Source organism: Meleagris gallopavo, chromosome 14, assembly GCF_000146605.3.
Source record: "Meleagris gallopavo isolate NT-WF06-2002-E0010 breed Aviagen turkey brand Nicholas breeding stock chromosome 14, Turkey_5.1, whole genome shotgun sequence".
NCBI lineage: Eukaryota > Metazoa > Chordata > Aves > Galliformes > Phasianidae > Meleagris > Meleagris gallopavo.
In genome coordinates, this window is record NC_015024.2 from 18771697 (window position 1) to 18796740 (window position 25044).

The window sequence follows — 25044 nt, forward strand, 5'->3', positions numbered from 1 at the left end:
ATTCCTCCTTCCTCTGAGAACACAAAAGCAGCAGAGCAGGAAAAGAAGAGATTAAGCAAAGATGAGTTCAGTTAGAGGTAAGCATCTCTTGGAGGCCATGAACGCTCAAATGCAATGGCAGCTTAGCAAGGTCCGAGCCCAGCCCTGTGGCACCCGCCCGCCCTCCCCAGCCCGTGCCAGCACTGAGCCTGGCGGCCGGAGCAGCCCCAGCACCACCCGCAGCGCCCCGGCAGCACCCTGCTGCAGCAGCACTGCTGTGGTACTCAGCAGGAATGGCTCTGAGCAGCACCTTTTAAAAATCACTCTAAATACAAAACCCTGGACAGCTGGACAGCAGGATGTGTGCTGTGGGCCAAGCCCAGCCTCTGCCCAAACCAACTGCTTCTCTGCTTGGCTGCCAGCAGTCGTGCTGAGACGCACCAATTGAGCTGCTCAGCACGTTTCTTTTCCTAAAGGGTCAGGATGGTGCATCTACCCTCCCAGTGCACAGTATTTCATCTCAGGTCTGTCTGCTGCTTCTGCCCTAAGGCAAGAACACCAAATATGGAGGAAAATGGAGAAAATAAGGGAGTACGTCATTAAGGTTTCTAATCAGCACATTCCAGGGAAATCCACCTTGAAAATCTTGTATACTCCTCAGTAGTTTCCCCACCTCAAATCTATTACATCGCACGAAGAAAAAAAGCCCTGACCCCGCCGTGCCACGCTCCACAGGGCCCAGCAGAGCCAGGCAGTGCGTGCTGCCCTGCTGCTCCTCGCTCCACAGCAGGGAGCCGCGGCACGAGGTGGGAGCTCAGCACGGCGCTGCCACGGCCTCCTGCACAGAGCTGTGGGGCGGCTGCGGAGGGAGCCGGCACTGCGACAGGCTGCGGCCGCTCGGCTGGGTGCGGGGCAGGAAAGCAGTGGGCAGACAGGACAGGAAAGCCGCCATTACATTCACAGCGTTCATCAGCTCTTACTGTCAGCCAGCGAGTACCTTAATGAACGTTTCCATATTGCCGTTAAAGAGTTTATGATTATAGACTGAGAGAGGCCTAGGTCTCCTCATTTTCTGTGGCTTAGGGGGAAGACATGGGGGCCTGGGAGAAAATGGAACAAAAGAAATCAACAAAGCACCAACATAAATGCAATGAACGGGTGAGATCTCAAAGGTTATGACTGAGAACAAGAACTGCACCCAACAGAAACCCCCGTGGTGAGGACTGACACACGGCCCGAGCGCTGCGCACACCAACCGGCCATGCAGCCTCAGCCTGCAGTGGCTGTTCTAACCGGCTGTTCTGACGGGTGTCTCAGACTCCTGGTTGATACCATAAAAAACAAATCATCCCCAGACAGTGACAAAGCAGTACATACAGCGGCAACCACAACCCGAATGAATGATGGGTTGGCAGCAATTTCCTTCACGCAGAATTTCCTTCATTTAAGCAAGAAAACAAAGCTGCTAAGCACAGCTCAGCACAACTGCCTTTACACACAACCCACAGGCACAGTTCTCCCTCTCTGAGGTGCCAGCAAGCGCAACCACTGCCCGGTGTTTGCTCTGCTACCAAGGATAACATTTTGATGCAAAACAAAGGATTTTAACACCAGCCTCCTACTTCTACCACTTCAGCACTCTGCCAGCATGAAAAAGCACCAAGAGCTGCTGAAGTGTTCAACCAATCCCTTGGTACATCCCAAACACACCATAGCTAGCCTTTGGAAAACACCAAGGCAATTCCGTTATTGAGAAGTGCACCCTATTCTGCCTAAGAGGACAGCGGAAACCTCCCTCTGCAGCTACTTTCTCTCTGGGAAAGGCTCACGGGGATGTGAATGGTCGTCGGTCTGTCTGGCAGGAAGAAGTTGCCAGGATCCCAAGATCCAAAGAAACAAGTGAGCCCTGCCAAAACACAGCACTGAGCAAAGCCACCCTCAGCACCACCACACAACACAGGGTGGCAGTGCACCATGAAGCAGTATGACCTTGCCTGTGCCACCCAGGGACGAGCGGGCCTCGCCAGCCTGGCAAACAGATCCTGAGGACTCCTCTGACTTTGGCAAGTAACACACGTTACTCTTGGAACGCAGCCATGAAAACACATGACTTATTTTAGTGCTGTAATCAGGGATCTGGGATCTGCTTCTGTTAATGGTTTGCATTCTGATCTCTCCTTCTGATAACGAAGGACATTAAGATACAAGCACCCACATCTAGGAGAGAGAAAAATAGCATAAATTCTCTAAGTGATCTTGGATCCATCCTCTAGCCCAGCCTACAGTGACCACTGGAGCAGGAATGATCACTACACAGAGGAGTGCCCCTGACCCTCAGCTGACAGCCCAGAGCTGCTTGCTGAGGTGCCACCTCCTCTTGCAGCAGGCAGTCCTCCTCCTCCAGCTGTGTCTGCAGGAAGGTTGCTCTGCCCGAACTCACAAGAAGGAAATTGTCTCTTGTTTGTTTTCCTTTGTGTAGTAGAAGCAAAGGCTCAAAACAAAAGCAAACAGAAGCAGCAGGGAGTTGTGCCATCATCTCTCATGTAGGAGGCTGCTATTCACTCCTTTGATTGTTTTGGCCTGCATCATCACCAGTCCATGGGCACCCACTCCTGAGAAACAAAGTACTCGAGAGCAAACTATTTCAGATTTGGCCTGGTTTCATCAGCCAGTTCAGCAGAAAGCCCAGCCTGGGGCTCCCAAAGGACCAGAGCTCAGCTCACAGGAGTGTGCGAGCCAACGCCAGGGACTGGAGATGAGAGAGCCCCGCAGGGCAGCTCTGCTGGGAAAGGCAGTGACAGAGGAGGAGCAGCTTGGTATCCACTGCTCTGTAGGGATCCTTGACAAGCCAAGTGCCCTAGGGCACCCAACACTGCAGTAGGCAAGGGCCAAGCGCAGCTCCAGGAACAAAAAGACTGCAGTGATACCTGAGGATGTCTGGATTTCTTAGCCCGTGTCCCTGCTCTCTTCCCCATTCCGGGCTCAGAAGTTCCTTCCTTGTCTTGATGGTACCTTGTACTGGAAGTCCAGCACTGATCCTTCTTGGCCTGGCACAGCACTGCGCTGCAGCCCATCTCCGCCGGCAGGCAGCAGACCAAGGCACCCTGCTCACCCCTGCTCTCCGTCAGGCAGCCTCCTTCCTGCCTGCCTGGGCAGCCCTGCCATCACCATCTGCTTCAGCATTTCAAACGTGGAATGCATGCAGCTTTTTTTGCTGGTACTGCAAATTGAATTAAACATTGAAATGGGATGGTAAAAAGATAATGAAGAGAGAGGTACTACACATTCTGGGGGAGACATCAGCAGGCTTTGTTGGCCCATGTCTTATTGTTGTGAAAGCAGCACAGTCAGAGCAAGCCACCAGAGCTCTGTGGAGATGCTTTATGGACTGGATACAGATCAAAGTCGTCTTCCTTTACATTCACTCCTATCACTATCTCCTGCTGTAGCTGGATGAAAGCACTGAAATACAAACACTCTCTGTGTTACCTTGCCTAGGAGCAAGAGACAGGAGAAGCTTTCAGAGGATGCAAAGCCTTTAAACAAACAGGGATGGTAGGCAGCAGGTGGACATGTTCATGCTGCGCTGTCTGAACACAGCCCAACCTCGGCTGTGCCTATCAGGCACTGCAATGCACCTTGCTCACATAGCACTTCCAGGCTCTTCTGAGTCAGTCAGCTAGAAATTTCACTGCAGCAACACCAAGGCCCTGCTTGTCCTCACCCCAACTACTCCACTGGAGGCAATGCAGAGGGGAAGCTTGTCAGTGACACGGGGAGCAGGGTCTGCCTGCCCTCGAGCCCCACAAAGCTGCATCAGCAGCAAAGAAAGCCACCCTCATCACAGCCAGTACAAGCCAAAGATTATTCCCAAATACAGATGAAATAAAAGAAACTTCTCACCTGGTTGTTCCACATTCGGCTCTTTCGCCTATGAAGAAAAATAAGTTCCCATCAACTCTTCGTATCACTAGAAAATTGACCTAAAACACAGCTGCCCAAGCACTCACGCCCCCATTCTGGCTCTGTAAGTCCCGAGTTAATTGCTTGTGGCAAAGAGGCTGACTATGCCTGAAAGCCCTGCAGGAGATGTCAAGCTGGTTGCTATGCAAACCCCTTCCATATGAGGCATTAGAAGTCCAGGGCTCAGTCACAAGGGAGGGAAAGCATCTTCTGTTCCCACTGACATTAAAGGTTTATTTGCAATAGGAAGTCCATCTTGGAAAAAAATAACCAGATGCACTGCAGGTCCTCTGCAATAAGTGCTCATTTACACTAGCTGGGTATTGGCCAAATTCAAATAGGAAAGGGGGAGGCTGATAAAGGCTGAAGCCCCTGGGGAGGCTGCTGAGATTAGCCAACAGCCTCATGGAGGACCACTAATAGCATCTAAATACAGTGGTGTAATTCTGCTCCCTGGCTCTTCCTATGAGATAACAGCCCATCTAATCATCATCAAGCAGACTATTCTGGCTGTCAATATTCTCATTCCCTTTGTGTATTTTTAGCACTTGGATTTCACATAAACAGCAGCATATTACCAGTGATAAGATCTGTTTTTTAAAGTGTTTGTCAATCCACTGAAAAAAATAAACCCATTTCACATGCTGTTTGTGCTTTTCTCCAAAGGCCAAGGAAGCTGATTTAGTCTTCCTTTATTCCTAAGGCACATAAAAGGAAGCATTTGGTCACACGTGCCTCTGTCCCGCTCCCCCTTGGCACCTGCAGAAAGCAAGCCTGCAGCCAGTTCCTCACTGAAAAAGCAAAGAATTTCACACAAGTGTTTTGCAAACCCAGACTTCTTCCTAAAGAGATTCAGCTCATGCTGAAACACAGCATTCTGCATTTCTGGGCCAAATATTTGCCAAATGTCTACATAGCAGGACAATCCCGTGACCTGGAAGAAATTCAGTTTCCATGTGAAAACGTTCCAAAGCTGCTTTTGCACAACTCTCAGAATTGCAGTGACTGACACCACACTCCTCCTCCCAAGTACAGCCGCAAATTGTGTGAGAGCAGGGCAGTCATCAAATCATTATCAAGAGATTAATCGCTTCCTGCACCGACCCCCAGGAGCCGTAGCCCCACAGCTACCACGCAGGCCTGAGTCTGCTGCAAACATCTGGGATCTCTGGGAAGAGCTCAGACAGGCCCGTTTCTACAGGCTGCCTGCTCTGTCCCCACACCACCAAAGCCAGAGCTCAGAGCCAGATGCCAAAGCAATGCTGGCAGCATTTGTTCCCTTCCTGGGCCCTAACCCCACGACTCACCTTCCCCAAGAGTCTGCTTCAGCAAGTCGTGCTTAGCCTGGAGCTTTGTGATAAGGTTACTGCCATTCAAATACTCTTTAAATTTCTGGAATTAAGAAGAGAACAAGTAAGGTAAGTTAAGACTCTTTGCAATAATCGTCTGTAACTGATGTACACTTTTGCCTGGGGGGCTACTGAGGGGATACAGAGGCTGTCGGGCTCCAACAAACGAGGCGGTGGATGCACTGCAGGATGGAGCAGGGTCCAACAATCACTTCTCACTGCCCCAGCTACAGTCCTGAAGATCTTATTATTAGCCTGGTCTCCTTGGTGCTGCACCCCCTGCCTGGGAACGCAAGTTGCTCCAAAGAAAAAAGTTCAAAGCAAACTTTCTTTTGTCAGGCTTCTGAGAACAGCCTGGAAAATCAAAGAGGTTTCCCTCCCCTGGCCCCATACGCACAAGTGATGCAGCAGAGCAGCCCAGGCAGTGGACACACAGAGTGCTGGGCAATGAAAACCATGCGGCACAACTCACTGCACTGCCAGGCTGCTGTGCACCCAGGAGAGCAAGTGATGTTATAGGGAGGAGTAAGGGAGACACGCATGGAAAACAAAAGGAAAAAAAAAAAAGAAAAAAAATCACAAGTTCTTGCAAAATTAAAGAAACGAGCACAACTCAAAACAAACTAATGCTCTGATTTCCACCCTCCCTGCCCACCCAGAAATAATAATACCACTTGAGAAATCACACTCATGTATACATCACAAGATATTTACATACATCAACTACAGCCTATTAACCACATTTAAATGAGGGGCACTTCTGCCAAACAAATGTCTCACTGCTTCAAGAGTGATAACAGAGAACCTTAAGAGCAGTACAGATGCACAGTACCTGACCAAGGGTGCTGCTGCCCAGCACACACACAGCACAGAATCCCAGACAGCACAGCTTCCTGCAACTCTTGTGTAAGATGCTAATGGCTGTTTATTTCAACCCTATGCCCAGGACAGATTTTAGCTGTGCAGACCAGAAAAGGAAGGCTCAGCTGAGGGTTCAAAACAGGAAAAGCCTCCGAAGGATCCATCAGCTGGGCCTAACTGGAGCCTGCTGCCCGGTGCTGTGCCACTCCTGCTGACTTCTGTAAACTTTGAGTCAAAACTGCTTGCTGCAGTTGTTCCATTAAAAATGAGAGCAAGACAGACTCTAAATTGTCATTCTCCATGCATTTCCATGCTGCTGTGAAGTACACTCCAATCCCAAACTATACAGAAAGTGAACAGTGAAAGACTGAATGAGTTCTTGCTCTTCACTAATGAGCACTTAAAATGCAACTCAGTCCTCGCAATTAATGCCCTGTGTCCTGCATCATGTGATATGAGACTCACTGTAAAATAGAACATCTCAGTCTCCTGTTGGTTGGCTCTCCTCTTGGCGATGTTTATTTTGCTCATGTAGGTCTCTGAAGCAGCTGATTTGACCGACTCAGTGGAGCGACTGTGCTGGAAGGCATCTGAAACATCAAAATCTTCCACTGTCAGCATGTCCTGCAAAGTCTGCATTGTGGCATCCAGAGTTTTTCGTACCTATCAGGCATAAAAGACAGCATGTTTTTGAAGCAAACAGGGAAAAAATGACATCTGGAGCCAAAACAATTGGCCCACAAGCAGCTCATAAGTACTGGGCTTGCCCCAGCATGAGCTGCAAAGGGAGATCTCAGCATTGCACACTCTCACACTCGAGCACAAGAAGGGGGGGTGGAGGATGAGCTCTTACCTCTTCATTCTCTATCTTAAGGGTGGCCAGGCGGGACTGCAGCTGGTGGTACCGCATTAGCAGCTCGGTCTGCACAGGCTGCTGGGCACTGACTTGGCACACCTGGGCAGGAGCATGGCAGAGACAAGAGAGGGGTTCAGTGAGTTGCACGCAGACCAGATACGCGCATTAATACCAGAAAGGTTTTCTCAGCATCCACAAGCCCCTTGCAGCCCTCTCAGGCAGTGTGGTCCAGTTTCCAAGCAGCAGTGCTGAGGACCTACACAAAGCACTTCCACTCAGCTTTTTAAAGCTGCACTCCGAAGGGTCCAAATTACAGCAGGTAAATCAAAGTCTCACCACCAAATCTGTTGGACAGTTTAGCTGAGGATGAAACCACAGGATTTGTAATTGGGAGAGGACAAAGAGCAGATTGAAAGGAGGAGTGCTGCTAATGAGCTAAGTGTCTCGCTAAAAAAGGAAACGTGAACAGCAGCAGGTGAAGACAGAGCAAAGGGGAAGAAACAACGTAAGGGTGATGGCTAAGAGAGACCAGGCCTAGGCCAGGCTGCAAGGCAGCTCTACAGCACCGAGCGCCGTACCTCATCCCCCATGTGGGGCTGGAACTCGAACTTCAATGGAGGGCAGAAGACTTGATTGCACATGTCCATGATGGTGTGCTTGTCGCTCCGCGCATCCAGGTTGTCCACAGCATTCTCAATGATGTCCAGGCCCTCATGGCGGGAGGTCTCCAGGTTGTATTCAGCAGACAGGTACGTCCGGAAGGTCCGTGCAAGGCTGGCATGGAACCCCAGGTCACAGCACTGTGGCACAGCAAGGCAGGGCTGAGTTAGGAACAGGAACCACCAGCACCACCACCACTGTGCCGTCAGTGCACTGCAACACCGCATTTCGGGGTGCACAAACAGCTGGGCCGTGCACTACCCTGCACTGGTGTCTGGGCACAGCACAAGAATTTAATGCCCCTAGTTTTGCTGGGAAAAGACACAAGTGGCTCTCAGACAGGAGAGCGCTAAAAATCACACGGAAGCATGGTTATTCTGGCTGCTCAGCACCAGGGCAGGGCTGTACTGACAGCAGAACTCCTGCCCTGCAAACGTCCCTGAGAAATGCAGCCAGAGGGCCAGACTGTGGGCTGCCCAGGGCTCTCTTCAGCTCCAGCAATCCTGCCAGTGCCTTTTGCACAAAGAAACCATTCCCTGAGTACCCCCATACTGACAGGTGCTTGAGCACAGTGGTACCAAAGGGCTCTGCAGTGCATGCACGGCCCTCCACCTCATCAAGAAGCTCACAACAAGGGCTGTTCTTCATGCACAGCTGATCACGTTCATCTTGGAGAACACGATAAAACTAACTGCCTAAATGCACAGCATTTGGGCAGCAAAACCCTGTTTTTAAACTCTTTTATATAATTGAATTTGGCACATTAAGTATAGCAACAGCTCAGGGATTTGCTGCTCTGAACACCGAATCACAGCTGAGCAAGCAGCAGCTCCCATTCCAGCAGGTCTCCTCCCAGATTAAAAAGGATGGCAGCCCAGCATCAGGCACGGCCCTGCCGCAAGCACCCAGCAGAGGGATACCAGCAGTGGCTCTGCAGGGAAAGGAGGGGCACACGAGGCACAGCTGAGAGCTGAAGAGCAGCACATCAGATTGAACCACGCTAGCAGGGCTGCAAGGAGGCTGCAATCCAAAACTGAGGCACATCCATTTCTAGACATAAGAGGGCTGAAGTTCCTGACAGAGAATGTAAAGCTAGATAACCACAGCTTCATCCACTGGTAGGAGTTCCATAAAAACATGTCCCTGGGATGCCCTTTCTGGCTCCTGGCACAGCCGAGACACAGTGACACACGCTGTCACCAGCACAGCCTGTGAGCAGCAGTCACACACGGTGTGAAGTTGGCACATACCTGCACACGAGTGCAACGCCCTGCAGGGCTGCAGCACAGAGTAATGTCCATTGAGGTGCTGAGGGAGAATGAGCTGATGGGTGCTGTGAGCGCTGCTGCAGCAAGCAGAACTGAGCTGGCACCTGCCAGCCACATACATTACAGTTCAGAAGCTCTGTTGTAGTAGAAAATGAGTAGAAAATCCTCGTTGTCTGAGCTGTAACCAAATCACCCACAATCCCAGCTTACCAACCAGGTTCCCCTCTGCTTCTGGCAGTACAAAGCCATCTTCACGAGGCAGATGCCATTCCTCCAACTCTGCAGTGCCCAAAGGAGTCACTTCTAACCAATGCAGAAGGGCACAAAAAGTGCCTCTGCATCAGAACATCAGCACTGACAAACTCGAAGTGAAATGTGAAGACTCAGCTGGTGCCACGAGCAGCTCCAGCCAGAGAAGTCACCTCACTCCTCCTGCCCACGTGAAAGGACAACCCTCAGTTCACATCATGTCACACCGAGCTGTGTTTGCTGGTCTGTGCTGGAATGAGCAGTGACAGCACAACAGGACTGCTCCTGTTTGCAGATCTATGGTGTGCTCTGCTTGCCCCCACCAGGAATAGGACCGATTAAGTGGCTTTAATCTATTATTTATCCTACTGCTGTTTATCTTCTACATTTATTAGTTTAAAATAGGGACAGTTAAGAACTGGTGCAGCTCTGCCTTCAGCAAACAACACTCAAAAAAATGGTTCTTTGGGGAATCAAAGTGGGGGAAGTGGAGTGCAAACTGGATACAGCACCGTGAGTCTCTGAGGAGGTAATGCACGACACGTGTGGAGAGAAATGCTATGGAGATCCTCCCTGCAAACAGAGCTCGTGCTGTAGCCAGCAGTGCCCAACACTGACGCTCAGGGCAGCACCTCGCTTTTATGTGCCCCAGCACTGAGGCTCTGCACTGTGCTAGCACTGCATGCTTCTTTCCAGGCAGGGAAAGGAGCATCGGCAGTCACACCGTTCCGTGAGAAATGCACCAAGTATGAAGGGAAAAAACAAAAGAAAAAAAAAAAAAAGAACTTCAAACTCCGGCTCCCAGCTCCAGAACAAATGGCATTTTCCTACTCTTCTCATCCCCCTTTAATGGAAAATAAATTGGAAGCACAAATAACAACCCTTAGTACTTCTGCAGTACCTTTCATCTGAAGAGCTCAAAGCTCTTCATAGATTAATTCATGACATCTCGTACCACCCCTACAAGGGTGGAAGTATTGCAGGGCTCAACAGAGAAACACTGAGACCCGGGAGGTCACACAGCTCTGCTCAGAGCGCAGAGGCAGCCACGTGCATCCTGTCCTGTGCCCAGCACAGCTGCCAGGCTGGGGGCTGCAGAGCAGCATCTTAGGGTGAGTTGAGAGTCCCTCCCTGCCTGTTCCCCCAGAACTCTGGTATGGCAGCTCTGCAGGAACACAAAGTTCTCGTACAGCAAGGCTACAGTGGTAGCCGACCTCACAGAAAATGAAGTGCTTTCTGAAGCACTGATTCATCTCACTGTTTACATAGTTAGAAGACATTTAACTCATTTTAAAGCACGAAGTAATGCTTTACTAAGGTAATACTGTGCTTGGCCATGCCAATACTGGGTACCAGCACCTACCTAGCACCTGGAACTGCCTTCAGGTCTTCAGAGAAGCAGTCCAAGAAAACAAGTGCTCAATTCGTGGCCATGGAGAACAGAACAGCAGCAGCCCTACAGCCACCACACCTCCCTCAGAGCCATTAGCATGGAAACAAGCCTGGCCACAACAGCCCCCCAGCACAGGTACGTGAATGCCTGCCCACAGGGCACTGGGACACACCAGAGGCTGCACAGCACAGAGCTGCGCCTGCAGCCCCGCAGCCCCAGCACAAGGCCAGCAGCACAGGGCTGCTGAGGGTGTGGGCACAGCTGCAGCCACAGCCCAGTGCTGCCCACCGACCCCTGCGCAGCACCTCCACAACACCACGAGGACGGCAAGTCTGGGAGCAGAGCCAACTGCGTGCATCCCCTCTGCAGCCAACCCACGGCCATGCTCCCTGCAGGACAAGGCCGCGTGCCCACACACGGCCCTGCAGCTCCAACACCACCTCTCCCAGAGCAGTGGCTGTGGCCATTGGGTTCGGTGCCTAAGGGAGCACTGCAGACAGAGCCCCCAAAATCTAATTTGTTCTCAGCCAAACACGGAGCTGTGAGCACACAGGGATGGAGCAGGGAGAGAACGGGGCCCTCTGACTTCCACAACCAACTCTGAAGCACGAGGCTGGATCACCTCCAAGCAATGCTCCTGCTTGCAGCACCGCAGAGCGCAGCTCCACGCGGCCCCTTCCAAACCCTGCTATGGTAATTACCTCTGCGGACCCAGAGGGGGTTTCTTTCCAAAGGATTTCTGACCCACATTTCACTCTGCCCCTTAATCTCCCTATTGCACTCCTCTCCTGTGTACACCTTCTTAGGCTCTTTGTGCATGTGTGTCGGTTTGGGTTTTTTCCAAGATGAACTCATTGGTAAATTAATCTCCTAAAGGACATTGGGACCTTGAGGCCATTTGTTCACACTACTGGGAAAAGCACAGAAAGTGTTGAGAAGGAATTCTTCTCTCCCAGGGAACATCCTGTTGCCTTTTTGTGCCACACTAATAAGGTCCATCAGACAAAGGCTGCTCACAGCCCTCAAGCAGCAGAATTTATAGACTGCACGATACTCCAAGCCATAAAACAATCTGCAAGCGGGCTTCATTAACCTAGAGAGACAATTTCAATGTCTGTGGTGTCTGCATGAGGAAACAATTGTTTACTAACTGCAAACTTTGGGGAAAAAAAACCCACATAGTTTTGCTGTATTATTAAAGCCAAGACAGGCAAAGTTTAAGAGATGAGCGCTGGCTGGGTTCTGTAGTTTAACAGAGCACTCTAAGAACAACTAGAAAAAAGCACTGTTATTGATTATCACAATTTAAGGTGTGCTGACAAACAGAAAGTATGGCAGCTTTTATATTAACCACCTGCGCGTAGAAACAGAATGTGAGCTTACCAAACCAGGCACTGGTGTGAGAACAAAAGGTGTCAAACTCCTGAAAGTAAATCGAGTCGGCGCACCTCTCCCCTCCCCTCCAGCCACATCAGCCCTGCTTTCAAAAAGATCACACAAACCAAATCCTTTTTCTCCCATTCATTCCCTCACTCTGCACGAGGCTCAGAACACAGCAGGTCCATCCAGATTCTCATCTGCTGCCATCGCCACCTCCGCAGGGCCAGCCTGCCGTGCCACACACTGCCCGCAGGTCACTGCACAGGAGAATTCTGTTCTTGGCTCGGGCCCAGCACGCCCTGCTCCTCAGTGCACCACCACCAGCCGCAGCCACCTGGGGCACAGCAAAGCACTGCAGCACAGCACCAGCGCCTCCTCAGGCCTCAGTTCTGTGCCCAGTGAAAGCTGTCCCGAAAGCACTTTTCTATTCCCTCGAGTCCCACAGCAGGGCGGCTGCCTGGCTCTGCTGCTACAGCTACCAGTGGCTTTCCCAAACTGCTTCCCAAGCATCATTTGACCTTATTAAAAATAACAATGTCATCAACATTTTCTAGCGACCAAAACTTTTGACAGCAATTTAACATCCCTAAGAATTCCTTTCCTTTACCCGTTTGTTTGTCTCAGATGCAGCAGAAGCTCCATCCTCGCAGACTCAGCGGCGGTTCAGGGCGATGTCAGGGCGCTGACCCGGCCTGGGGGACCGACTGCCAGCTATATCCTTTGTGTGAGCACTTCAAATACCACACAGCTACTGAGCTGAGAGCTCCTGGGGATGGAAACAGCTTTGTCTCCATTCCACGTGCAAGGCCACAGAGATTAATTCGATCGTACACTTAATGACAGAAATAAGAACACAGGTGCCTTAATAGAAACACGATTCTTTTGAGGGAAGAGGCAAATGATGCACTTTAAGCCCAAGTCTAATCTGATGTGTCTCCCTATTTTTCTCCTTCTACAGAAGGACACAACAAGGCCATCGGACACAGCAGGGCACAGCCCCTCCAAGCATTTCATCTGCCATCACAGCCGGGCCCTGGGAGCACGGCTCGCCCTCGCAGAGCAGCTGGGACCTCATCTCTCACCCGAGTGGGAGATTAGCAGAGGCTTTGTTCTAACAGTCTCATTTTGCAGTGCCGCTGAGGGCACCAGAAACACCAAGGCTGTGCCTAATAGACAGCACAGAGCCCTCTGGGATTTGGGGTAAACGCCGCTGAATCAGCTGCTCCAGAGCTCTGACTGTTCAGATTTACGTACAGATCGAAAGGCTGCAGGTGGCAATTCTGCTCAGTGTGAGTGGTGTGCAGGAGCTCCGTACCACATCGCCCTGCACAGCACAGCAGCTGCACTGGGCACGAGGGCAAACCTCACCTCCTCTGCTCACAGCCTCTACTGCACCCCATGAAGTACCAGGATGGGGCCAGACAGCAGCTGACTGCATCCTGCATGCTCTGACGGTACCAACCTGGTGTCTGCAAGCAGCACGAGCACTTGAGTGAAAGGCATTACTGCACCATCTCATTCAGTTACTAAGATTAAAATGCTAACTTTAAAATCACAGCTGAAAACACTTGTTTTCTTCATTTTCCTTTACAGAGATTACATATGGACTGAAAGCACAACATCGCTGGCTCCAGGGGCATCCGATGGAAAGCATTACATAGGATCCCCTTCTTCTGGAACTTCCCGAAACCTTCCGTGCCATGCTCTTGCAAAACATTTGTACAGAAGTCTGTTCAAATGAACTGCTCTCCCTTTGGGGATTTAAAATTAGCACCCACGTACAGCACACGCATCCAATATTTTGTTTCCATTGGTGACCAGGATATGTCATTAGGGGAATTTAGTTGCACAGCATCAAAAACGTTTTAGTTAAAGTCCCCTCAAGGGATTTCCTGGAGTGTGGAAGAAAATCCATCTGCTGACTGCAGTGGAAGGGTCAGCACAAGGAAATAAAGTTGGAAGGAACAACATAAACAGCCAGAACTGAACTGGAACTCATCACCTCCCCAGGAAATCAAAGGCTCAGAAACTCCACAAAAATAAGGAATTCTTTCTTAAAAAACAGAAGACAACACAACAAGGGAGAAAAGAGTGTGTGTGAGGAGAGAGAATGGACAACAGGAAGAAAAGCCCTTGGATAAATCAAGGAGTTATCACACCTCATTGCTTGACTGTTTTCATGTTTGAGTTATTCTTTCTAACAAGGCTAAACTCATCTGCAGTAATAAAGAGAATAAGGAGGACATATTAAGAATACATTTCACCATACCTTAAAAATCTTGAAATCCTCAGGGGGTTTTGCATCAGACTTATTTTAGTTAATGCTTGGAAGAATACATACACACCAGTTGGTTAGAAGGAGATAAACACTTCAACACATTGCTGGATTATGCATTCAGCGATTACCAGGCCAGAAGGCCAACCTGGTGCTCACAGGTCGGGCAGTGATCTGCTCACTGAAGCTGCCTTAGCAGGAAGGAACTGCGCAGTGCAATCTTCACCGCTGTGAAGACTCCTATTAAAGGAAGAGATGGAAAACTCTTCTCCTGTATCATTTAAAAGCAGCTCATAGGAGTCCCTGATATACACACGTTTTCAATTCCTGTCATTTCCACAAAAGCTGCTCCTGGGAGTTGCTGCCCTGAAGCAATTTCCTGCAAGGAATGTTTCGGATACAACTCAGCAGGAGCCTTTCCTAGCTAGGGAAGCACTTCCATCTGCTTTATTGCCACCAGAGCTAAGGAGTGCTGAGCACCTGTCCAAACTGATAGAAACTGCAGATACACATGGCACAAAGAACAGGTTTCTGTTTTCAACGACAAAAGAGAGGATGCATATAATTTTTACAAGAGATTTTCTATTTCAAATGCAGACCAGTGGCTGGGCTGGGAGGAAACCTGAGGACCACCTGTTTTGCCCCAAGGCAAATTCTACTGGACTTTGAAAAGTTCCAGCTACAGGAAACACTACGTGTGGGAGCCACAGAGGATGAGGCTGTCATTTAATAGTGAAGGAAGCACCATTTCTGCATGATTCCTAAGCCAAAACCAACACACGGTGACACCCAGACCATAGCCTGCTTGTGATACCACACAAAAGATACATGGAGCTGGCTCCAGACCTGGGCTCCTCTGCCTGTGCACTCCTGAAGGTACTGCTATGCATGTTGGCTCATACCATGCAGTTAAAACCAAAACTCTTTTTTCCAAACAACAACAGAAGCTTCTATATAGCATAAATATAAATTGATTACTTTGTTGGGTGATCATGTGACCACCATAAAATTCAGAAGGCTGACTACCACATAGTGACAGCTCCAGTACTGCACATACACACCTACATCAGCTGAGAAGGAAATCACATGCATGCACGCAACTGCAAGTGGAAAAAAAAAAAACAGGGAAAAATCCAAGCTTACAGCACATTATCAGGCCTCAGGTAAGCACATTTTAAAGTCCAAACAAATTCTCCTTCATTACTTTCACGGGGTCACAAGTGCACTTAGGAACCAAGCCATGTCTAAGATTGGGCTGTGCACTCATCAGTGCCAAGCAGGCAGGATGTATGCAGAGGAGGAAGCACTTACATCAATGAGGTCAGAGACATCGTGGATATAGTATTTACTGACAGCTGCGTTGGTGGCTGCCAGGTTCAGCAGGTAGTCATTCCTGGCTTTAGTACACTTCAGCTTGTTTTCAGAGTATTTGGCTTGTCTCTGAAAAAGCAAAACGGAGCATTAGAGCATATATAGGATGTTCCTGTCACAGTCCCTCTTGCTGCAGGGCCCCACAGCGCCCCAGAGCCAAGGTGTGACACATGAATTAATGGAATTAATGAAGTTTGGTATCAGGTATGAAAACAGGCATCTTTGCCAGGCTGGAGAGGATCACATCTGAACATCTCTGGTACAATCAACCAATGCACAATAAGCACATTCTGCTCAGATGTATCTAGAGCATCCCAAGCACAGCTGTTCTTCCTTTATCTGTACATTCATGGAAGTTTTGGCAGCAATCACAACTGGAGGGCCAAATTTTCCTCCCAGATATGCTGACATGCATCTGGATTTACTCCAGGTTTAAGCAGCTGTATCAAAGTGGAATCTGGCCCAGAGGCCCAAACTACAAAATTAAAAACAGTACCCAGAATTCAAAACTGCAATAGCAGATGTGCTTGGATTTGGGGCATTTGCTCAGGAAGATCACTAGCCTGAAGGTTTAGCACAGAAGATTAACCCTTCCCAAAGGTCTGCTGCATGACAGTGCTCCAGTGCTGGGCCAACACACACACTTCAGAAGCTATTGCTATTCTCAGAAATTAACAGAAGAGTTAAACAGTTTTAAAGATTCCAATATCCAGGGAGAAGCTGAAGCTAGAGTGGTGTTACATGTTTTGACTAGCAAAGCCATCCAAGGGCTGCACCTTAAATCCCAGGCAGCCTGTACATGAAAAGCACTTATCTTATATATCCAACACATTTTTATTCTGTCTCAAGGTACCCTGAGACAGCTACACTGTCAACAGCAAAACACATGAGTGCAGTCACAGCTACGCTTCCCTAATGCCTTCCAGGGAGACAGGAACGGCTGCACAGAAGTGAAATGGATCAGAGCTAAGCTCCCACTGCACAGGCAGCCCCAGACAGCCCTGGGCTCCAGCCTGGCTCCTCACCCCACGCACCCACCTTCTCCTTCATCTTCTCAATCTTCTTGACGGAGCTCCGCCGCTGTGGCCTCTCCTCGTGCCGCAGAAGGTTCACGCTGACATCCCCTGACTTGTTGAACTGCTTTTCCTCCTGCTTCTCTGCCTCCTTCAGCTTGCTCTCAGCACTGATGCTTTCTGCATGATACATGTGGTAGGTCTTCATCACCTGAGGGAACAAGACTGAGTAAGATAGCTGCTCCACAGCCAGGAGGCACCAATGTGTGAGGGTAGAACAACAGCTGTGGCAGTGGGAAGCTCAGTCCTGGCTGTGCCAAGGCTGTCTGAGGCTACTATGGCATTAAGGAACAAAAAGGTGGGAAGAAAAAGCCCCATAACAAGTCCTGTTTTGAAACAGCACAGCGCTGGCATTAGAACCACTATGCACTGCTTCCCCACTGCAGCAAGAGCAGACAGCCATGCCTCCAGCATACACTGCATTAACGGTTCATCTTCCTACAGGGAGATGAGAAACGTCCTCCAGTGCTTTGCAGATGGGATTGGGGTGTCCACAACAAGAGACTGCGAGGAGGACATGATCAGCCTGATACCACTTTGGATCCGATTCCTCTCTTCCTGCAACTGAACTTGCTAAACCAACAGTGTAACAGAGCACATCCCTGCTCTGCCATCCCAACCACAGATCTCAGCTTGAAGGTGGAGGAGCTGCAAGTTCAAGCAGAAATGGAGTTTTTCTCCCATTATCCCTGAATTTCCATCTCACTGCTGCCATAAGCACACTTGGTGACAGGTAGAGTACAGCAACATCTCTTCCTCTAAGCCCAACGTCACCACCAGGGACTGGACACACAGCACTGATCTGCTGCCAGGAAAACTCACAGCCTCCTGCACTGCAGCATTTTCTTTTGCATACAGAAGCCCAAAGGGCACAGTTGTGTTCATTTTAATAGAGCTGGCAAGGGGAACACATCTGCTCTTCTCTCTTTATGCCTTTAGTCACACTGTCCCCTTTTATCATTTCCCCTCGGGATCTGGATGTCTCAGTTCACATTGCCCTGACAAGGCAGAGGGCTGGCTTCTCACTGAAGATCAGAGCTTTGGCAGAACACCCAGGCACCGGGAGCATGGGACAGCCCAGGCAGAGCTGCAACAGAATTCCCCTGAAATGGCTGAGGTTAAGCACAGCTCCAGGTAGCAGGTACACAAACACTGAGCCCTCTGCCCTCCAACTGCTGCAAGGAAGCCTTCAAGAATCCCTGGGATTTATTTTAGGCAGCTGCAAGGAACAGCAAGCAAAGGTCTGCCCTGTTTCTGCATGTTTGAGCCACATATTTCAAACTGCAGTTTCTGCAGTAGCACCACAGCACGCACACAGAACAGACGCTCCCTGGGCTGAAATGCATTTAGTCACTTTGGCATAAGCTGGAGACAGCGAACTGCAGAAACCTGTAAAAAAAACCTACAGTTTCCGCACGCTGACCAGAATTACCCTCTCAAGGCCTTACAAAGCAGCCCAACCCAGCACACATGTCCTACAGATACATGGCTTGGCCACAGGTAGAACAGATGCTTCCCTTGTGCTGCCTGCACAAGGATGAATTTCACAAGAACAAGCTCTGTGCCCATTGAGGCAGAGGTCCTTGTTCTACACCTGGTTCTGTTGGCAGTCGGGGTTATGGGGGTGCAGCTCCTAGATGCACAGCCTGCTGCCAGAACACAACAGCTCAGCCCTGAGATGTCCCAGAACAACACAAGCACACAGGATCACCCTGTAGCCAGGCATGCAACCAGGCCTCTTCTACCTGAAATCTCAAGGACTGGAGATGAGGGACTGGAGGTGAGCTGGTCTGTACCAAGAATCCTGTTTGTCTGAAGGCCCAACTTTTCACTCACGTTTCATTGTAACTTCTGAAATAAGCACGCCTCTCCCCACTCTCTCCCAGCAGGATGACATAACTGGTCTGCCATCTTAGCAGCAAGGTCAGCTCAAAGAAACTGCAGAGTTCCTCCAGCCATTCCAGTCTGTCTGACCATTCAGACACCTCTGCTCTGCAGGTGGGAGCAGAGCAGTAAGCACAGTGCTATCTCTGTTCTCGTGGAAACAAGTTTTGCCACAGACTCAAAGAGGACCAAAATTATACTGTTTTCCTTGCAGTTCTTTTCCCTGCAGTTCAGCCCCCAGAATGCTTCCGATGCTCACAGACGTAGTGCTGTCCCTCAGATGATGCTCCTGTCCCAGGGCTGTGTTCTGAGTACGCTGCTCCACAGGCACCAAGGCCAATCCAGCCCTTTTAATTTTCTACTTGCTATGCATCTGCCTTGCTGCTGCTGTAGTTAATCTTAATTAGTCACTGTCACTAGTGCAACTTGTGACGTTCAACCATCCACAATGCAATCCCAGATCTCTTGCACGCTTTTTATCCAACGTGGCTACCCACCACATTGCAGGTCTCATAAAAGCTGTCCCTCAACAACCAATGCAGAAACAAACCCATAAAGAGAAGTTCTGTGCCAGAAATTCTAAATGGTATCACTCACACTCTGTAGCTTAGGTCTATTTTTCAAAAAAGTGAAATAAAATGGTTGTTTAGGTATAAAACTTCTGCTGTGTCATTTGTGTAACAGAAGCATACGGAAAGGAAGAAAGCAAATATATCATCTCCTTTTTCCAGCAGAAAATGTTACACTTCATCATTGATCCCAAAATGCAAAATTCAAACAAAAGTCTGTGGGGCAAGAGCCAGAAGCAGCACAAAGACTTTTACTATGGCAACCTACTGGCAGGGAGATGTCCAGAATAACAGCACTTCAGGCAGGGCAGTGGAACCAAAGTGCACCTCTGAGCAAGGAGGTGGAGCAGAGCACACCCAGACCAGCGCCCTGTGAATGTGTGCTCAACCAGAACCCTCCAGCCAGCACAACACCAGCAGGTCAAGTTCCAGCCACAGATCAGCTCTGCCAGCTCAGAGCACAGCCCAGAAGCCATCAGTGCCTGGTCAAAAGCACCAACCAAGAGAATGTCAAGAAAGGTCCGAAGGCAGCACTGTGCACAGGGCACAGCAGGCGAGGGCCTTGCAGGCACCAGAGCCACACTGCAATACACCCAAAACATCTCATCTACAAACATGCGGATGGCACCATCCACTGCCCGATGAAGACACGGAAGCTCTTCACCACAAGACAAATGGAAATTGTCCTCCACTTCATCAAAGCAATGGGTGAAACATTACTAATGAACAGAACACAAGGCTGGAGTGCAGCAAGGCACAAGGCGAGAGCCCCCCAAGGTGTCTGCAGAGCCTGATAGACATTTTGCTCTGACAGTCACACTGCTGTGCTCCTACACTGCACACAGCACGAGAGCCAGGAGCCCATGCTTACCGTGTACAGCTCGTTGGTGACTTTCAGGAGTTCTTCATGCATCTGTAAGCCAATTTCCTTACTCTGGAAGACAAAAAGAATAAGAATTGACACTGTCATGCTCACAATGTGCATTTCTGAAAGCAAAATGCATTTTGGAGGGGAGAGTAAAACCACAGGACTTTCAAATATTCCACACACACCTTTCTCAATCCTCTCCTGCAGGCACATTTCCCAGGCCCGCCACCACGGCACCAGAGCCCTGCAGGGCCAGCAGTCAGCACGGCCGGCAGCAGCGAGCCTCCGGTGTGTGCATGGTGAGATCCGGGGCCTGGCACCAACGGTGCAATGAGAGCGAAAAAATGGGGCCGACAGTAGTGCCCAGCCCCAGGGAGGTGAGCTGAGCTGACGGCCTTCCCCGACTCATCAGCAGAGGCACACGGCGGCTGAAGCAATCATAGAATGGCTGGGGTTGGAAGGAACCTCAAGGATCATGAATCTCCAACCCCTCTGTGCCACAGGCAGGGCCACCAACCTCCACATTTCAGAGCAGCCCAGGCTGCCCAACCTGGCCTACAACACCTCCAGGGGTGGACAAGGCATCCACAGCCTCTCCGGGCAGCTACTCCAGCACCTCACCACCCTCATAGTAACGAACTTAAGCAGTAAGAAGCAATGGAGGAGCACTGCTTCTGCAAAGTACGCAGCCTACAAACAGGCAAGCTGGCCAGGAAGCGGGAATTGTTTTCCTCTGCCTTTGTAAACTGCGTGGCGAACCCAAGTGCAGTGGAGCACGAAGCATCTGTTCCAGGCCTCCCAGCCCCCGTGTCCAAGAGAGTCCTGGTCATCTCCTGGAAATGCGTTCACACCCATTCCACAGAGAACAAAACATAGCAACATATTTAGGCCGCTGATATCTAGCTGCATTTTTCACATTGCTATCGTGCCTGCAGGGTTTTCCTTTCCTTCTTTCATTTCTCAGTGCAGTGGGTGGACCTTGCAGCACAGCTGGGTTTGGAAATGCCTTTCTTCATGCCTTGTGCCCCCAGAGATCTGCCCGCACCACTCCTCTGCCTGTCACAAGGTTTTTCCACTCATTGCTCTGCAGCAGAGTTAAAAAACAAAAAACGGCACATTTTAATTACAGATATTATTTTAAAAAATGAAATGGCTTCACAGCATGAGAAATGCCTCAGGGGCCTTATTTACAACACTGCACAAACCCTGTCTAATGTCCTTCCTGCTCCAGAAGCTGCAAAAACAGCATCAATGGGGCTGCCAGCCCACAGCTGGGCTCCGTTTTTTCCATCTCTAAACGTTAAAACCAAAATACAGATGGCCTCCTCTTCCAGTCTGCCCATGACAGCGACATTTAGAAATAAGGGAAATCAAAACGCTGCTTTGATTTGCTACAATCCTTAACAAAACAGAATGCATAAACACGAACACACACAGTACAGCAAATCCTCATGCTGTTTTGGAACTGCTGCACTTTTACTTGAGGCCTGTGCTGGTCTGTGCATCACCCGTCCCAAGCTTCCAAGACAATAATGCAGATCAGCACGCGCCATTCTGTTATCATCGGGCAGTAGCCCAGGATGGAGCTGGAATTCCGGCAGCCCTCTGGGAACACCACGCGGGCTGACAGCATGCCCTGCTGCACACACAGGCTGCAGCCAGCAGGGAAGCAGGGCTGCCTCACAGCCAGAGCAGTGCATCACAGCTCGACTGCCTATTTTTCAACAAAGCCCCATAACTGAATGTGGTTGAGTGCTGCACTTTCCTCCCAGAACCATGTCAGCATTACGCTAACTGCCCTGTATAATAAAAGCAAACACCTGAGGGTACCCTAGCTGCCTCTATTCACATTCCTCAGCAATAGCATCACCTGCCACTCTATTTGAGTTGACACGTTTATTACAGATACCTGTTGCCAGACAGCCAACTCTGAGCTTCAGAATAAGAATTATCAGGACTTCTCAGCCCAAATACTTCAAGTTTTGCCGTCACAGCAGCCATAAGCCAGCATCCCTGCTCCGCCCTCAGTGCTCGCTGTCACTGCTCTGACCTGAGCCGGCCACAGCATTGTGAGATGACCGCACCACAGTTACATAATAAAATTTCACAACCGCAACAGTCAAAGTTCAGCAAGCTCAGGATAAAGCTCACTGTGAGCTTCGAAGCCCACGGCCTCTTTCTCTCCACCCCCTTCTGCTGAGCCTATCTACCACTTGCAGTGCTGCACTCCCGCAGAACGGATCGGAGCAGCAGCACCCGGAGGCTCCACCCAAACCCAGCAGTGGGTGCTGTGCAGCTGCACGGCTGCTGCTCTCCGCCGCCCCTGTAATTATACCACAAATCTCTCGGTGGAAACGTTAATTATAACTTGAAGACATGTTTAAACTAAGTATAGATTCCCCTTCAAAACACAAAACAAAGACAGCAAGTTAAAAAAAAAAACAAACAGTTTATTTCAGACTTCCTCAAATAATTCCACGCATCTTGCATATAAGGCAAAACCATCCCATTGGCTTACTGGCTGAGTGACAATACAATTTTCATGAAAGCCAACTGGAAAACCTATATACATTACAAGTTTAACTTTAGATTATCAATAATTAGAATTTAATGCAAAGAGTGAAGCAAGGAAAGCAAAGGATAAAGGCACACAGTGTTACAGGTCTATCTATAGTGCAGCTATCTGGGAACCAGCACCACAGTACTGGAATTCAGGCTCCCCACAGCCAGGTCTGACACACACAGCTCCTGCTCAAACTGCAGCACCAAGCAGATGGCAGTCAGCAGGAGGTGCTGAGTGCCCAGACAGCTGCTGGGAAGCCCCAGCCTCTCTGCCCGCACCCTCAACTGCCTGGCCTCAGGACTCTCATTCGGAGCAAGCACCAGAGCCAGCGGCAGCACGCACCACCAGATCACAGGGAGCATCCAGGATGTGAGCTGCTTCAGCAGGGATCTGCATGGGGGCCTATTGGACCCCAAGTCCCAAGCCTGCAGGAGATGAGGGCAGGGGCACCCAGCACTTCCAGCTGCTCCTCTTCTGCAGGAACTAGAGCCCGGGTCCCAAAGCGAGCTCTTCCCAAAGCCTATGACCCAGAGCCAGCTGTAGCCACTGTCCTTCCTTTCTTGTGCAGCCCAGGGGGAGCCCACAAAGCCATCATTTTCAAAGCTAATTTTAGACATTTAAATAGAGCACAAAGAAATGGCTCGGTTCTTGTTCACGAGTCTCAATGCCATGGAGGGACCACAGGTGTGCACTGTGTTTACAGACCTACTTCTGTGCAGACGGTACCCAAGAGCCCTGCAGCCAACTGATGGGGACCAGGGTGAGCAGCACTTGGCCCAATAGCATCAGAGCCTCTCCCAGACTCGGGCAGGTGAGAGCTGACAGATTCACCTCACCTGTCCCGGTCTGGCTGTCTGCCCTTTCTGTAATAGAAAACTGGTGTTTATGTATTGCAGACAAAGCCAAAATGCCATGCAGTGTCTGAACTGTCAGGCACCATTCACCAACCCAAGTCCTCAATTTAGCTGCTGCTTTATGCCCATCACTTCAACCAAAGGAGTTCTCAGTGGAACAGCCGTAACTTTGGCTTTGCAGGTTTGTCCAAGTTCCTGTGCTGAAGACAAAGTAGCAGGAAGAAGCAACACAACTGCCAGCAACAAAGAGCTCTTGTTTAAAGGAACAGAAAGGAGCTTCCTTCCAGACAGACCCCACTTCATTAAACCTCCGGCTGGACCCCGCAGTGTGGGACACAAACACTGCCACATAATGGCACAACGGCAGCCCAGCCTGGGAGCACTGCTGCACAGTTCAGACGAGCAGCGCTGCCTCAGCGTTGTGTCCCTGCATCAATGTTCTCTGCTCTGTTTCCAGCAATTCCTTTACACACGTTGCGGCTCCTCGAAGGTTCTCAGGGAGGAGGAGTTTCAAATCCCAGCTGCACAATATCCCTCATGTTCCATCCCACCAAACCTCATCAAAACCCTCAATGCCACCAGCATCGTCCCGAAAGCCAGCCCTCACCGAGTCCAGCTCAGTGCAACTGCAGCGCAGCCTCATTCCCCCAGGGCTGCAGGCTCTTCTTCCCCTGCTTCACAGTGCTCTGCAATATTAAAAAGCAGCAGACAATGAGAGGAGGGGTTGCATTTTTCCCTGCAAGGCTTCCTCCTTGCTTTCAAAGCTAAGAAGTCATCACTTATGAAGCCAACAGGAAGCAATCCAGCTGTGGAAAACATGGAAGGGACACAGCAGCCCCGGCAGCTGCTGGAAGGACTGCGGGGCACCTGGGGTACAGCGTGGGAGAGTGGAGCTGAGTGAGGCACAGAGCAGTCTGGGGAGATCAGCTCAGCGCTCGGCACCTTCATTGGCAAATTACCATGGCGGTGATCAATTGCTTCTCAATTATGCACATCCTCATACCCCAGATATTATGTAGCTTCTGCTTCGCAGCAATTGTTTACATTTACATAATGAAAGCACAAAACAAAACCTTCCAGTTCCTCCATGTACCCATAGCATGTCACAATCCATTAATAAATTCTAGATGGGAGGAATTAAAAGTGACATCTCTGGAAAAAAATGCTACCTTAATTTACCATCAAAGAGCAATCTGCAGCAAAACCAAGCAGCCGAACCACATCTGTGGCTGCCTTTAACCTTCAGAGCTGGCTTGCTTGTCCTGCACAGTGTCACCAGCAGTGCCTGATGATCTTTACTCATACCAAAACCAGATCAGATGAAATACCGAAGGACACCTGCTCTGAGCAATCTAGCACCACCTGCAAGGCTGGACTTGATGTCTAAAAAGCCTTTTATCAGGATGCTCTTATTCCCACAGATGTGCTTCTCCACCAAGCACTGCTACAGAAAGCAGCCCCAGATTCCACTTTGAGCACAGTATGTAATAGGTTAAAAAAACAACCTCCCAGGGAGGTTGGAATGAGATGATCTTTAAGGTCCTTTCCTACCTAAGCCATTGTATGATACCCCAATGTATGAAACCCCACTAAGGATAAACAGTGACAAAAAACACACCCTTCTGGTGA

General features: G+C 49.8%; 1 protein-coding gene across 1 annotated transcript in view; it reads right to left on the reverse strand.

Annotated features, from left to right (window-relative positions):
- Window positions 1-289: 289 nt before the first annotated feature.
- LOC100544459 (SLIT-ROBO Rho GTPase-activating protein 3) overlaps window positions 290-25044 on the reverse strand; it is a 29728-nt gene continuing 4973 nt past the window's right edge. The window contains exons 3-11 of the mRNA XM_010718768.3: window positions 20002-20064; window positions 16643-16828; window positions 15545-15673; window positions 7587-7808; window positions 7006-7107; window positions 6618-6815; window positions 5250-5334; window positions 3883-3910; window positions 290-1079 (exon numbers count right to left, since the gene is read on the reverse strand). Of these exons, the coding sequence (XP_010717070.1) occupies window positions 962-1079; window positions 3883-3910; window positions 5250-5334; window positions 6618-6815; window positions 7006-7107; window positions 7587-7808; window positions 15545-15673; window positions 16643-16828; window positions 20002-20064 (1131 nt within the window). The 3' untranslated portion in view covers window positions 290-961. The remainder of the gene's footprint in view (window positions 1080-3882; window positions 3911-5249; window positions 5335-6617; window positions 6816-7005; window positions 7108-7586; window positions 7809-15544; window positions 15674-16642; window positions 16829-20001; window positions 20065-25044) is intronic.